General features: G+C 36.5%; 2 protein-coding genes across 2 annotated transcripts; one reads left to right on the plus strand and one right to left on the minus strand.

Moving 5' to 3' along the window:
- Positions 1-1,733: 1,733 nt before the first annotated feature.
- Positions 1,734-9,304, minus strand: LOC141913053 (uncharacterized; the record flags this gene model as incomplete). The annotated part of the gene is made up of 19 exons (XM_074804491.1): positions 9,269-9,304; positions 8,627-8,771; positions 8,003-8,103; positions 7,728-7,748; positions 7,480-7,506; positions 7,327-7,394; positions 6,571-6,722; positions 6,023-6,126; positions 5,638-5,648; positions 5,405-5,507; positions 4,939-5,146; positions 4,241-4,341; positions 3,942-4,058; positions 3,794-3,859; positions 3,473-3,636; positions 3,056-3,167; positions 2,867-2,965; positions 2,578-2,709; positions 1,734-1,823 (listed from the first exon to the last, which is right to left on the minus strand). Coding segments are annotated over exons 1-19 (1,857 nt in total), but the record flags the coding sequence as incomplete, so codon positions are not given.
- An 834-nt stretch (positions 9,305-10,138) lies between these two features.
- Positions 10,139-13,402, plus strand: LOC141912843 (ropporin-1-like protein). Its single transcript, XM_074804259.1, has 6 exons — positions 10,139-10,235; positions 10,563-10,706; positions 11,158-11,281; positions 11,627-11,788; positions 12,088-12,263; positions 13,164-13,402. Exons 2-6 carry the CDS (start codon positions 10,573-10,575, stop codon positions 13,231-13,233), a joined length of 666 nt encoding a protein of 221 aa, XP_074660360.1. The 5' UTR covers positions 10,139-10,235; positions 10,563-10,572; the 3' UTR covers positions 13,234-13,402.
- The last annotated feature ends 1,787 nt before the right edge of the window (positions 13,403-15,189 follow it).

The following is a 15,189-nucleotide window of genomic DNA, read 5'->3' on the forward strand; positions in this document are numbered from 1 at the left end:
TCGGCCATTTTTTCATTATACATTAAGCATTACAGTACGCAATTGCACTTACCCTCCCCCTCCCCTAATGCGTACAAAATAAATGAATGATCCCAATGACTGACTTTCAGAGATGAACGCAGATCTCATGGTTTCTAGCAACTCTACTTGGCGCTTCTTAAATCAGCAAATGGAATATCAATGAACGATCAACTATTCATCAACTTACGAAAACTTTGTTTATTAAACTTTGTAAATCTCTGAATCAAATGTATTCAACAACAGCAACGATGATTAAAACTGGTGAAAACAGTTTAAACAAACAGAAGATAACAGGAGGCGGCTCCAAGAATTTGAGAACGGGTTGGCGCTAATAGAATTATGACAACTCGTTCTGGTGCACTCTGAGCACTTTATTTGCTAGGAATCAAAGGATTATCATGACAAATTATTTCATCAAACTTTTGAACAATGTATCTTCAAATTAACGTGATATCGACAATATTTTCTTGAAACGTTTAGTCAGCTGAAAGAAAAGGGGGATCCGCCACTAGTTATTTCAGAAACGAATGAATAAGTATTGCACATCTATGTTACGGTACTTAATTGCACTTGAGTTGAAAACTTAACAGAAATTTCCGCGCAAAACCGGTTTTTACGCATGAAATTAAACATAATTAACTAAAGAGAAAATACGATTTTGTGTGTGTTTTAAGCGTCGCGTTTATCTGATGATTTACACCATAATTGCGTCTGTAGCTTGACTTGCTTTCCTTCGTTTTTTATACGGACGCGCGATTTTATCTTCGAAATCTTGGCTCTGCGATCTGTTGAACATTTCCTATCAATGAAAACATAACATTTTCAACATCGAATGTCTGTGGATAAAACGTACGCTTCTGCGTTCTATACCGGAACTTTAGAGCGGCTGCATTCATTATTTTATGTATAACATTTTTGCACACCTAACGCAAAACTTTTCGAGGCTTTTCAGAGGGGTTTACCGGCGTGACAGACATTCCTGGATATACCGGTAAGGAGTTTTAATGGAGAAAATTTCAAACTTCCAGGAGTTTCTGTATCTCTTTTATATCCGAATTACTGTAAACTCCTAAATCAGTACTGTTAGTAAACCATTAAACCTAATTGGGTAAAAATAAACTCGGTCCCGATTTCAGGGTAGTTGTAGTCGTCAACTACAATCTAGACCATTTCTAATTGCCTATTACTCAAGTTTTCAAGGATTTTTGAGCATTTCGCTCAGATCGAAGCTGTTTCAAGCACAGGGATAAAAACGGCCGATGTTGAAAAAGTAGGAAAATATTCCGAATCAGAGTCGCTTTTCGAATGAGACGCCATATTGGTTTCTCCGACTCCACAATTGTGCTAACTACTGCCAAAAACTGTCTTAAGGAGCACTCCTAACTACGGAGCGCTCCGATGTGACGTGCGTGATTGAGGCGTTTAAAGCGATTTACACTGATCACAGGAATGAATGAAATAAAATAGAAAGTCGGAAATCCGTCTATGGTCGGAAGATTTTCATCCCTGCAAGCACCTTAAAAGCATTTTTCCGTTTTAAAGGAGTTCTTAAAGAATCAAGAAGTCATGAGGACGCTGTGTTAGACCTGTTCAGAAAATAGCAGCTCCACGCGAGATAGTGTAATTACCTGATTCACATGAGCGAGAATACGCTTTCCTTTTTTCCTTTTCACCGGTAATTCAGGTGGAGTCGGCAATGATGAGATGTACTGTTTAGTTTTCAAAGTGGCGTCGACTTTTTGCGACATCAACGCGTTTAAAACATCTTTGTGGTGTTTACTCCCTTGAACTGATCGCTCGGGCTGAAAAAAGGGGCAAATATTGTATACGTAATAAAGATCAAATATTTACCCTGCTATCGAAGAACGCCAGTTGGGCAGTGGCGGATTTAGGGTTGGTATCTCATATGCCTCGTATTAAGAAATCCAAAATTTAGAAAGACAGAAAATTTCAAATGAATTAGTAACTTTGAAAAAACTTCTCAAATGTCTTATCACGCAAAATTTCCTGAGGGTGTGCCTCAAACAATTGTTTCCTTGGGGTCCTGAATGGTGTTTCAAATATTCAGTCGTACGCATTGAGTATTGTCTTGGATCCTAGATCCGCCCCGGCCTGATGGGACTCAATTCCAATGTCGAGATTTTAAGATCTGGCTTGAGTGTAAAACAATTGTATATGAATTATTCTTAACTCATCTAGTCAAACCTAACTGAATCGAGTCCTACAGGTAAATGATAACTTCGTTCCAGACACTGATAATGTTTCGTTGTTAGGGAAACATAGCATTTTCCTAGAATCAATTAATTTTAGATATTCAATAAATCATGGCCACATTCTGAAGTAAGCACTTAAGAGGTCATTCATTTCCACACACAAGGAGAGGGGTTTAGAGCAATTGCGTACTATAACTCTTGAAGTATAGGAAAGAATGGCTGATTTCACGTAAGGGGGGAGGGACGGTAAAGCAGTTCTAATTTTATGCCTACGAATGATCCTTTATCAGATGATTACCCGGTAAAAGTATTTGATTAATCAGTAATTCGACGTAAGTGCTACCTTTTCAGGATAGTTGATGTTCATTTGTTGCTGATCATCTGTACGTTTTTGTACTTTTTCTTTGTTTTTCTTGCCCGTCAATTTCGAACGCGATATCTTCAAACTTTCCGTACGAGCAGAAAGTTTCTCCATCTGAAATAGTAATAATACAGATATAGATGGATAAACATATTCCATTGAACTCACAGGTGCGTTGGAAGCAATGTTTGATCGAATAACTCCAATTTTGTCAAAAACATGGTCTGACCTGGGAGTCAACTGATCTGATTTGAGGGGATGATGTATTTACCTGATCCCCTTGTCCAATCTCAACAGCAGACACAGGTTCTAAAACTGGTTCTCGTTCTACAACCGGTTCGACGAATTCAGTCTTCACATCTTCTTGTCGCTAAACAATTCAAAATCAATACATTCTTATATCAATTTCCTTTAAATCAAAGATTAATATAGAAAAATAGAAGCAAAAAGTATGAAAAACCTTGTTTATCTCCATTCCTTGGTCAGGCAATGACAATGTTTTGTGAATGTCTCTATTGAAATAAATCTTCATGTTCTCCACTAGTTTATCTTTCTGCACAAGTTTGCCTTGTCTTTAAGAGAAGATGAAAAGAAAACATAATTATTGAGACATAAGATTGAAGCTTTTTATACGGGATTTAATACCAAGAGGACGAATGAAACCGACAATCAAAGAAAAAACTGTAAAAGGATTACGACACAAATTGTATGTGAGTTGTAAAAAAAAAGATTTTGAAATTGGCTCATGATATTGAAAATAGTTTTTCATTATAGTTGAAACATCAAAATCCATGCATAGTTTTCTTATGAATCCAATCAAGAGAAGAGTTGAGTTGTTGTTGAACGTGGACAGTAAGATATCCTTATCACTTTCTACCTTTTGGTTTTAGAGGCATTTTTCAGACAGCCCTCTTTCTCGAGTCGCATGATCAACCCCTGGGCCACGGCTACCTGAACGCCGAGTCTCTTGGCTAATTTCGGCGCGACCACGCGACAACCTTCGGTACAGGCAAACAGCGCTCTACGCCACAAGCATGTCGCCTAAAAATGATATTTAAGAAATAAAACCTAGCATTAAGAGAACAATTAGCTAACAAACATTGTGGGGGGGGGGCAAGACCCCTTTAATGTGTATAAGTAACCTACAGGCCTATCTGCCCTACAGTAATTGAATTCGAATGAAGTGTTTTGTTCTCACCTGAACTGACAGCGGTGAGAGAGGACACAAATAAGGATCTGTAACCAAAGATCTGTCGGACAAATTCTGTAAAATATCAAATAAAACACTGTAAAGTTTTAATCAATTTTAGAGAGATTTTAGTAAACGTTCTCATGGATGAATTTACCTGAGCGCACAGATCACAATAGTGAGCAGACGGAGCCTGTGTTTCATCTAATATCTTAAAACAAACTCCGTGTTGCCATAAATTACACTTGGCGCAAAGAATCATCAACCCATCATCCTGAAAAAAAAAAAAACTCCGAGGGTTTTCAAGGGATTCTTCGATAAGTATCAAATGGATGAGTTTGCGTTAAAATCAGTCCACTTCGATAAAATCTTAAATCAGAACTCAGGAACCAGGTCCAGTTGTCTTGAACAGTTTAATCGTAATGAAACTTATCACGATATGTGTATCATATATACCTCGTTATATCCACACGGACAGCGAACACCCGTATTCTGGGTATAATCTTCATCCATATTTTCCGTATTCGATTGTTGGGTTTCCGTTAAAACTTGACTTTCTGGAAAGAATAAAACGCAGCAAAAGAGACGATGAAATTATGAAACAATTATTCGTTGTGTTCTATCCTGAATAAATGTCATACGCAATATCAGATAATATCACGATGATATATTCATTGAACCAGACTATACCTTTGTGTCTCCCTTTTAAAGTAGTTTTCAGCACAGATAGCAGTAATTAGACATCAAAAATAGAGTTTGAAAATTGAATGAATTCTAATTCATTTTCGATCAGCGTTTTTATTTAAAACTTAAAGGAATTGACGGATGGGCACCACCAGGAGTGGAGCCTGTGGCTTAATTTGAATCAACAAGGGAAACTCATTTGGCCCGCTAAGATTTTTGTTGTAATCGAGCTCTCGAAAGTACCAACTATTCTCAAATAGCGGTAATTTGCTCTGAATCATATGTTCTGGACTAATTTCTCAAATTCAATCCATGAGTTATTTTTTGACGTGTTCGCTGTGAACTCCTGGACCCAGTTCCACAGTTCTGAGTTAAATTTGACTCCATAGACTCATTGAAAATCAACTAACTTTAACTCAGAGTTAACTTAAACTCACAACTGTGGAACCGGGCCCTGAATTACAACTCACCATAGTTCATCGGATCGATGTTCTCTTTTTGTTGAGAGGATTTGTTACTGAATTGTAAAATGACATCGTTAGGATCCTCATTCTCGTCGGCAAACTCATACGCATCAGGAGCGGTAGTAGGAGCCGCAGGAGCAGCTGGAACTTCAGGAGCCACAAAAGCAGCAGCGGTTGCAGGAGTAGCAGTGGAAGCTTTAGGGGAATGTTCCTCCTAGATAAACAGTGACACACAATACAGATCAACAACAAATACAAAATACAGTTACAACTTTTTTCACTGATGCAATCAAAGAGATATTCGTCTTTTAAACGCTACATGATTGATTGAAGAAAGGAGCCAAGTTTCAGAGTTGGGAGCAAAATCTGTCTGATTACAAAATCCGCCCACTTCCAAATTTTCTGGGTTTTCCCTGTTCCCCCAGAATTGTGGTCAGTGCACCCAGTTGAAAATCGTGTAATTTATGATTACCATTTTTTCGGGAGAAACATTCGCAGGTTGTTCATCCATTTTAGTATCGTCATCATTTTCTTCATCGAACTGTTTCGCATCAGTTTTAATTCTTAATTTCACTCTGAGAAATTTTCATAAGATCAATATAAGATCATTTTGAATTCTCCAATTACACAGAAACGATATTGTAGTATTCAGCAGTTTAGGAAAGTTTTGTGAGAAACGATAAAAAATCATGATTAAAAACTTACGTGTGAAACGGCTGAAATAGCAAGATATAGAGATAAATCATATAATATAATATATCATAGGAAATATAGTGATATTAAATTATGTAATGTAATATAGTAGAATTAATAGGTATATAGGTAACCAAAATATCTTAAAGAATAGAAAAAATATATATGTACTTTTCATTCTTTTTATGTAGCAGTTTTAATACTATAAGATTAACTTCATTGGTGGAAAATTGCCCTTTTCTGGGTCTGTTAACAAACTGGATAATCGTTAAGTACCGGTAAATAGAGCGTTTGATACAAGTCACTGGTCACACCACCACAGCTGACTATTCATGACAAATAGTTTCATACTTAAAGTACATATCGAAATGGTCATAATTCATAGTTATGAACTTACAGTGGCGACATCACCGATATTAATATTGACGGGTTCATCTTCAAATGTGAAAGTGTCGCATTCAGCCGCTTTAAAACCGGGAGGTTCATAATCTTCGGGTGTTACTGTCGAATTAGAAAAAACTACGTTATTACCACACATATACACACCAGACTATCTGATATCTCTAATTGTAGTAGTTTTCCCCAAAAAACAAAAACCAGTGTAGTTCAATCGAAAATGAACTAGAAATTATTACGATTTTTGTGTAAATTGTAGTTGAGGTATTAAAAAGTGCATAAAAACTTTCAAAAGTCGTCACCAAAATTCCCCTCTTTTTTCATCTGCTACACAAAAATGGTTAGTGGGATTCGAGCCCGAGGATAAACTCTGGATAAACTAGATATCAATGACGTCAAAAGTGTGGTGTGTTTACAACAAAATAACACGAACTTGTAATACATGAAAATCTACTGGAAATGAGCTATTTTCTGTATCATGATAAACGTAGTTTTTCCCATGCATTTTCTGAGAAGCAATAATAGACACTACATGAAATTCCTGAGTACCTTCATCGTAATATAATAATTTCATAGTCATGATGACATCATCAGGCAGAGATTGAAGAGAATTTGTCAGGATGATGATAGTACGCAATAATCTAATTGTAGCTTTCTTCGTTTCAGCTGCAGAATTAGCGCTCGTAATCTGTTTATCATTTCTGAAATGAAACAAAAGAAAAATGATTTTCAAATTTGAGTGTGACGTAATTGTTGAAACACTTCATAGGATTTTTACAGAAGATTTTTCCAAATATCTGAAGGATCTATTCTATTCGAAAGAATGAAAAACCATTTCATCGACCTATGGCATCAAATATCAGTTCCTACAATTAATTTTTGCTTTGAAACAATCAAAACTGTTTAAAACAATTCACAATTCAGCAAGTCCAGCGTGGCCACTTAGACTGCTTTTTTCCCAGACTATTCCCTGACATGTACATTGATTTCCCTGATTTGATCTGCTAAGAATTCAATCAATTTAACACAGTCAAACACATAAGACATTGACGGAAACTGTTTGCTTTTACACACGATCTAGCCATCTCAACATATTTCCCTGACTTTTCTCTCATTTTTTTCAGCTTTTATAACTAAATTCGCTGATTTGTTTTAAAGAAAAGAAAATTCGCTGATTTTTCTATGATTTCCAGATATAGTGGCCACCCTTAAGTAGCAAAGGTTTTTCCCGAGCAATAAGCCTAAAAAATCAGTTGATCTTAAAATTCAAAACTTGAATTCAGAATTTGAAATGGAATGCCGTACCTGTATATATCAATTCCTGAACTATTGTTGCCGTATGTAAATTTAAACGTGTAAGATTCAATGACTGTCTGTAGTTAAACCAATAAGAAATAGGGAATTATTTAATTCATCGAAGAAAAGAAACCCTGAAATCACAGTGATACGGACACAAACCTCTGGAGCATTCGGGTCCATGTATAACTGAAAACAAAATTACAGACACTTCAGATTAACTTTCATTTCAAATTTCAAACACGAATTGACGTTAAATCAACACAGTATTCAAGCTATGATTTCATTTATTTTATGAACAGAAATCTTCATTTTAAAACGTAAATTTTTCAACCTATGGTTTCAACCTATGTAGACATGGAATACTGTCGAATTCACTCACTAAATTTCGAAATGATTTAATTACTTACACCAATTATCAGCGTCTTCAGCTGGAAAATATTGTGATTAAATTGAATTAATTCTTTATAATGACAGAAATTGCATCTTCTTGGCGGCGAGAGCAGGCAATGAAGTTTTGGGCATAAAAATTATTAATTATTTGGGATTTGAACCCAAGACAAGGCACACCCCAAGCAAGCACTCTACCCACTCAACCACCCACACCATTTTATGCTCTATAAGGTTAGGTTCACTCATATATTTGTTAGATTGTATGATTGCATGATTGCATAAATTTTCTTACATATTTCTTTTCCAGGGCATCGAAACAACCTTTAACCCAGCGAATGACTTGACAAGCTCCAGGACAGAGGCTATCATCTCGCAGAATTTTCAGAGTCAAATCTGAAAAACAATTGATTTTTTTTCATTGAATAAATAATATTTTCATATCACTTCAAACAGGGTGGCCGTTTTCTAGTTGACTTTGACTCTAGTAGCTTTTTCCCTGAATGTTCCATGACATGTAAGTTGTTCTCTCTAACTTGATCAACTAGAATTCAATAAATTAACAGTCAAATAAGACATAGAAACTGTTTGATTAAGTGCACAATCTAGCAATCTCAACACACATTTCCCTGACTTTTTAGCTTTTTCTTTTACAAAATTTCCAGATAAATGAATTAAGACAAGTGTGAAATCTGTAAAAAAAAATAAGATTTAAAGAATTTCAACGCAATAATAAATAAGTTAGGATTATATATACATGTCGTCAGTCCGTAGGCCTAAATATGTAGATCATTTGAATTATTATGAATTCAAAATTATCAATTATCGAATTATTGATCTCTCAGAATTAACTCAAAATCAACAAATGTTTTTATTTTCCTGAAAAAATAAAGATAATTAAGTCTTTTAAGTTTTGTACCTTCAAGACACCTGTCACCGAAAGCGTGTTCGGGGAATATAGCTCTGAGATATGTGATATTAGACACAGCGACTGCTAGTAGTTTTTTCACAAATAAAGCAGATTGCTGTTCAGTGACTTGTTCTGTAGGAAAAACTGTCGACCACTGAAAAAGTGAGAAGTAAAATAACTAGTCTTTTCAAAGCTCATAGTTTTGATTTTCAGTTTGGAATTTATGAAGCCCGGTGATAGACCTTCCACAAAGCTAATGGGTTTTACTCTGTCTTTCAGTTGTGGATTCAATCTGTCTTCTCTTGGACCCAGCCAGACCTGACACCCTGGTATTTCTGTGGTAGTTTTTACCACAATGAATGAATGAATGAATTTATTTTCTCAAATATATGAACATGAATTGAAACAAATGACCGTAATTTGACATCAATGATAGTAGTTTAATAACAACAGCAGGTTAAGATTTGACTCCCAATTAATAAGGTAATTATTGTCTTGATTATTGGATTGCTCAAAGTAACTTTTAAATCTGCAACTGGGTCCAGTCCAATCCATTTCTGAGGATCTTCTATTATAATCTATTCGACCCAGGCCAGGAACATCATAAATCCACAACAAAATGAGATTGATCTAAGTTGCTAGGATACATACCCCAGTTTGAGGTCTTGTCATTTGAGCTGTTGCCATTTCTTTATCTGAAAAACTTTATCAAGTAGTAGTAGAAAAATTATTTTCAGTTGAACCACCACCTATATTGGAAGCTTGGTGAATTTGAAGAAAAAAAGCTAAGAAAGACCCAAGGCAAGGGCCAAGTCTCTGACGTTGAGGCGAGGACGCCGACGTAAAACATTTCAAAGAAATAAATCAATCTGATAAAAGTCATCAGCAAACTTGCAGTTGCAAGGCGTCTGTGGTGAAAAATGTCAATCTTTTTCATAGAAAAATAACTCAATACGAGGAGAAACCCGCCAAAATAAAGAAACGAGTTTAATTTCGTTAGGAATACGGGTAAAATAGCGGATGATTATCGATTTAGATGAGAACTGATTCTTATCAGGCAGGCGCGGTTGACTTTTCACAAAATTTTTTAACTTTTTAAAGTAAGTTCAGACACTTAATTGATACTTTTTATAACCTATCGATACTTACTCGGTTTTATTGTTAATCTTTCGGCCAGGAATTCGGAAACTTTCGCCTCGATCTATCGTGAAACGTACTAGAAAAATGTTTCAAACGCGAACGCATTGAAGCTGAACATACATCGGCTGCAAAAGTGGGGTATTGATAAAATAAGAAATCCCAGAAAAACGTTCCGGACCCGACTCACCAACAAATGAACTCATAATGTGTCTTATTTTTAATTTTGAAATAAGTAAATGTTTTTTAACCTGAATGAAAGGGTCGGAAAATTGTAAAGAAATAATTCGAAACTTAAAGCTTGTTATAAAAATTATTTCTCTAGGTCTCTTATTTTGTAAACACCCAAAACCCGGAAGTTGCGTACTGTAACATGCGCATTGGTTGCTAGCGACAACAGTAAACAACAGGGACTCGTTATTGCTGCATCTGACGTTATTTCAACTCACAACTGTTTTTGGTCCGGTGCTAAACGTATCAAGTACGTATAGATGATTGATATTGATCGTTTGCAGTTGAGTTTTTTCAGTTTTATCGGAGAAATTGGGGTCTATAAATGATTTAAAATGTATTCAATTGAATACAAATTAATTTATTGACAGTTTGCCTTGGTGGTTAGATAAACGTAGTATTTGTTGATATCCAGAAAATTATTGCGATTGGAATGTAATCAGTCCAAAAACCCTATTTCTTAAGCCTATATTCACCTTGCGGAATTGTCTTGGTCTCTTCTTGATTTTTCTCAACAAGGAAGAAGTCAGTAAAAGTGTTTATGACCTAATGGATGTTTTATTGATTTTTTTTGCAGCTGTAGAAGTATGCCTGCTCCTGATGAACCGTATTACTGTTCACAACAGATCAACATCCCTCCGGAATTACCGGATATTCTAAAACAATTCACAAAAGCCGCGATTCGAACGCAGCCTAGAGATGTCCTCGGTTGGTCAGCCGCGTAAGTCGACTAACAAATCTTTCAAATAATCTCTAAAGAAATCTGACTTAGTTCAGGTGAATAATCTCTGAGTCTAGATAGATCTGACCCAGGTGCACTGACTGTCATGACTTGAGTTAAAAGTGGTCTTCAAATCTTAAGATTGGTCCTAAGTTCAAAATTACCGGTAGCTATAGAATTAAGGCCAACTTGAAAATGTCTTATATCTAAGCCATAACTACGACTGGCCCCTGGGCCCGGTTTTATAGACTGGTATTAACTTTAATCTAGGGTTTAACTCTGAAAATGAATTGAGTTAGCCCCTGGGTTAAAGTTAGTACCAGTCTATAAAACTGGGCCCTGAACTTTAAGTAAAACTTTTTCAGTGTCTTACCATATTCGTTACTATTGAATTAATGCTGTTTTCTGTTCCTTCCATGCTCGACTAATTAATTTTGTTTTTTTTTCAAAGATATTTCAAAGCTATGTCGAGAGGTGAGGTTCCGCCTGTGAAAGAAAGATTAGAAATGCCAGTAGCGACTCAGAAGACGGACACCGGACTAACTCCCGGATTATTACGGGCCTTAAATAAACAGGTTTGTATGAAAATAAGCAAGGTCAGATCTACTAGTAGAGGGTGATTCAGGGAGGGGTGCACCCACCGATTAGTTGAATATTATATATAATTAAAAGGGCTTCCCAAAGAAAGCTCATCAGAAAACTCATGTTCGAAAATACAGAGAACAAGCTTTTTTTTTCGGTGTCGGTTTAATATTTTTCATTTTCCCATAAGATTTCAGGGCAACTTGACATTTTTAGGAGGGAATGCACGCCTTGCACCCTCTCCTCAGATCCACCCCTGATAAGACACTTTCAGCCTTAGTTAACGCGTCATATCAAACCAAATATTTATGAATTGCTTTATTTTCTCTGTGTTTTAGCTCGGACCAAAGAAAGTCACAAATATTTCGTTAATCGAGGAAAAATGGAAGGAGTTAGCACTACCGAAAGAGAAATTTGATGACTTAGTCCGACTGGGGTCATTTGCCGGTGATGTCGAATGGCTAAAATTCTTCGCCCTCGCGAGTTCTACATTAGGAGAGGTGAGCGTTTGTATGCCGTCCACTCAGATAAGTTGTCATCGGATAAGTCATCACATTACTTAAGGCGTCACTATTTTTAATTCCCAATTTGTTTCAATTTTTAATTTAATTTACTAAGTGTAAATTGTCATTTCGATAGTGGTCGACGTAATGATGGTCTCAGCTATGACTACTTAAAGCGAGTTTGACTGTATTAGGCTTTGAAAAATTGATACAAAAGTGACCCTGCTAATTAGGAGAAACAAAGTATCATTCTTTTGCCTTATTTCTACAATTTTTCCATATTTTCCACATTTTAGAATCTCTGCGACGCTATGAAACTGATTTGTGAAATATTGACGGCCGATCCTGAAGGTGGTGCTGCACGAATACCGTTCACGTTGTGGAAAGATCTTTACAAATTCCTCGCGTCGGTCGATGGTGAAATTTCACAAGAATCGATCGATGAAGTCTGCGCACATTTACAATATGATGTGTGAGTATTAAACAAACCATAAACGGGCTTGGATCTTGAGACTAGATTCGTTAGATTCGCTATAGAACCAACATAGAGCTTAGACTGGTCTTAAGTTGTTAGATTGGTTATGGAACCAAGATGGAGCTTAGACTGGTCTTAAGTTGTTAGATTGGTTATGGAACCAAGATGAAGCTTAGACTGGTCTTAAGTTGTTAGATTGGTTATGGAACCAAGATAGAGCTTAGACTGGTCTTTAGTTGTTAGATTGGTTATGGAACCAAGATGGAGCTTAGACTGGTCTTAAGTTGTTAGATTGGTTATGGAACCAAGATGAAGCTTAGACTGGTCTCAAGTTGTTAGATTGGCTATAGAACCAAAATGAGCTCAGATTGGTCTGAAGTTGTTTCTTTGGCCACAGAATCTTAAGAATAGTTTTGACTGGTAGACTGATATTAATCTCAGTATTCAGAGTTAATGAGCGAAACCCACAGTTCATCATTTGACAATATATTTTCTGACCAATTTCGAAGTTTTGGCTAAATTTTATCGGAGAAACTAAAATGGGTTTTTGCTGACGAAGATTAGTCATAAGTTGTTAGATTGATTATAGAACCAAAATGAGCTTAGACTGGACTTACGTTGTTAGATAACCAACCAAAATGAGCTTAGACTGGTCATAAGCAGTTAGATTGGTTACAATACCAAAATGAGCTTAGAGTTGTTAGATTGGATATAGAATCAAAATGAGCTTAGACTGATTACACTTAGTGACTGTAGAACTAACATGGGGCTTAGACTGGTATTAAGTTGTAACATTGGCTCTAAGATATACTGGTCCAAGATCTACGTTACTGGCTCTATATGCTAACTGATCCACATGTTATCAATTTCAATCGTCGCTTGTTTTACTCTTTCCAGTGATAAACAAGAAGGTTTCGTCCAACCGAGAAATTTCCTCAACCCCGACTGCCCAAAACTATCGAAATGAACGATCGAATGAATGACTGATTATAATGTTGATAATACCTTGTGTAAATATATACTAATAGTGAACGGAAATGTACTGTTTATTCTTTGGTTACATTTTGATACGAGAGACTGTGAATTTCCCACCTATTTATTTATTGACCCGTCCGTGTAATTAATGGATGAATAAAACAAAGACAATTTTGTGAATTATTTTCTCTAGTTCGGTCATTGTTTTATGCTTCTGAGCTCTTCAATCTCTGAAATATCTCTCTTCGCTACTTGGGATCTTGAGGTGTGGAGCTCTCCCAGCTTTGCCAGTATTACCTGCTGTTGAGGTGGTGGAGTAAGGAATCGAGGGGATATCAACAAATCGAAGATTTGCTGCGGCCTTAAGGAAATTATTGAGGTTCTACAGGGCCAGATCCAGAAGCTGACTTAACAAAGGGAGAGGAAATCAAGATGGCGGGATCTGGACAATTTTGATATTTCAGTACACGATATAATGCAATTTCCAGGACTTGACTGACATAAAACAGTTTTCAAAATGGATGGGGAAAATTGCCACTGGAGCACATGTTGAGCATGGGTCAGCCCCTGTTAATCCTTACAAACTCTGATTCAATATGCTGCCACTGTATCTACATCAAGGCTGGAGAAAGAGAAAGAAGATCCTTCAAAATCACCGGCCAGCTCCACGAATCAAATCATCGCAGATGACAATGTAACCTTGACCCAGTCCCAAACTTGCGAGTCAGATTGAACTCACGAGTTGAAATCAATTCATTTATTAGAATATTCAACTCAATTTGAATTTCATCTCCGATCTTCGCAATTGAAATGAATCCTGATCAAAGCATTGTGAAACTGGCCGGACCCGTAATGAAAACAATCACAAACGCGGACCACTGTAATTTTACTTTGAAAAAAAACATTTCCCAATTCACCAACTGGTTAAATCAGGTATTTATTCATCTGGGTATTACACAGAGCCAATTAATTATGAAAACGATTACACTTGGTTTCTAGTGCTAACAAAACAGGATTTACATAATAATAATAATTCAACACATATCTCTCGCTCTCTCTCACTCTCTCTCTTGCAGCATCGTTTTAATCCCCGCTATAATTCTGTATTTTTACCACCGAAAACAATTCGAACAGAGCAATTGGTGCATGCATGTGTAAAACTTGCTTGAACGATCATCAGTTTAGGTACGGGTACGTATTAGTTTATGTTAATAACTTTTCATAATATTCAAACCATAGACAGACACGGAGTTAAATTTCAAACGGATTTTTAAAAGTCGGGTCATTCGCTTCGAGGTTTTCGAACCAGGGTTTAACACTACTAATCGTTGTTATTGTCGACTGCGGTTTTTACTCGATTAGGCAGTACTTGTCAGAATGTTATTACTATTACTCGGTGACCAGAGAAGTCATTACAGCCGACACATTTCCATCATAATCAATACATAATACGAATTGCCTGATTACAGTAACAGCAAAAAGGGAGCCTGAGCTAGACACATAACTGACAGATATTTCGGTAAAAAGTCGCGATGTTATGAAACACAGGCTGCGCGAGTTGTACGAATATTTTATTCCCGTTTTCATTTTCGAATAAGATTTCAATAATGAGCTGCCGAATAAACAGTGCGTGAAAAAAAAAACGCGTTCGTAAGCTTGAGCAGTTTCCGACTAAAAGTTATCGTACGTACGTCCCTGTCGGTTCTTCACAGATGAAATACCGGTACTCGGAAAACTGTGGTCAAAACTGGGATATAGCAGTGGATAGTTCAGTATCAACGCTCTCTTCTGACATAAGCCCCTGAAAACAGGGATTGGGAGGGAGGGGGTTTAATGAAAAATACTCTGCACTTTCCGCTCTCGTCAGCGCGACAAGACGATTCGCCATCGATTTCTCGCTAACAGAACTTTTAGACGTACTCGAATAAATGGCTGAATATATCTATTA

This window comes from Tubulanus polymorphus, chromosome 11 (genome assembly GCF_964204645.1).
Source record: "Tubulanus polymorphus chromosome 11, tnTubPoly1.2, whole genome shotgun sequence".
Lineage (NCBI taxonomy): Eukaryota > Metazoa > Nemertea > Palaeonemertea > Tubulaniformes > Tubulanidae > Tubulanus > Tubulanus polymorphus.

Bases quoted from the DNA above. Each gene is read 5' to 3' on its own strand.
- LOC141912843 (XM_074804259.1), top strand. From the start codon at position 10,573: ATGCCTGCTCCTGATGAACCGTATTACTGTTCACAACAGATCAACATC. The intron at 11,282-11,626 runs GTTTGTATGAAA...TCTGTGTTTTAG, and splicing joins TACGGGCCTTAAATAAACAG to CTCGGACCAAAGAAAGTCAC. The intron at 11,789-12,087 runs GTGAGCGTTTGT...TCCACATTTTAG, and splicing joins CGAGTTCTACATTAGGAGAG to AATCTCTGCGACGCTATGAA.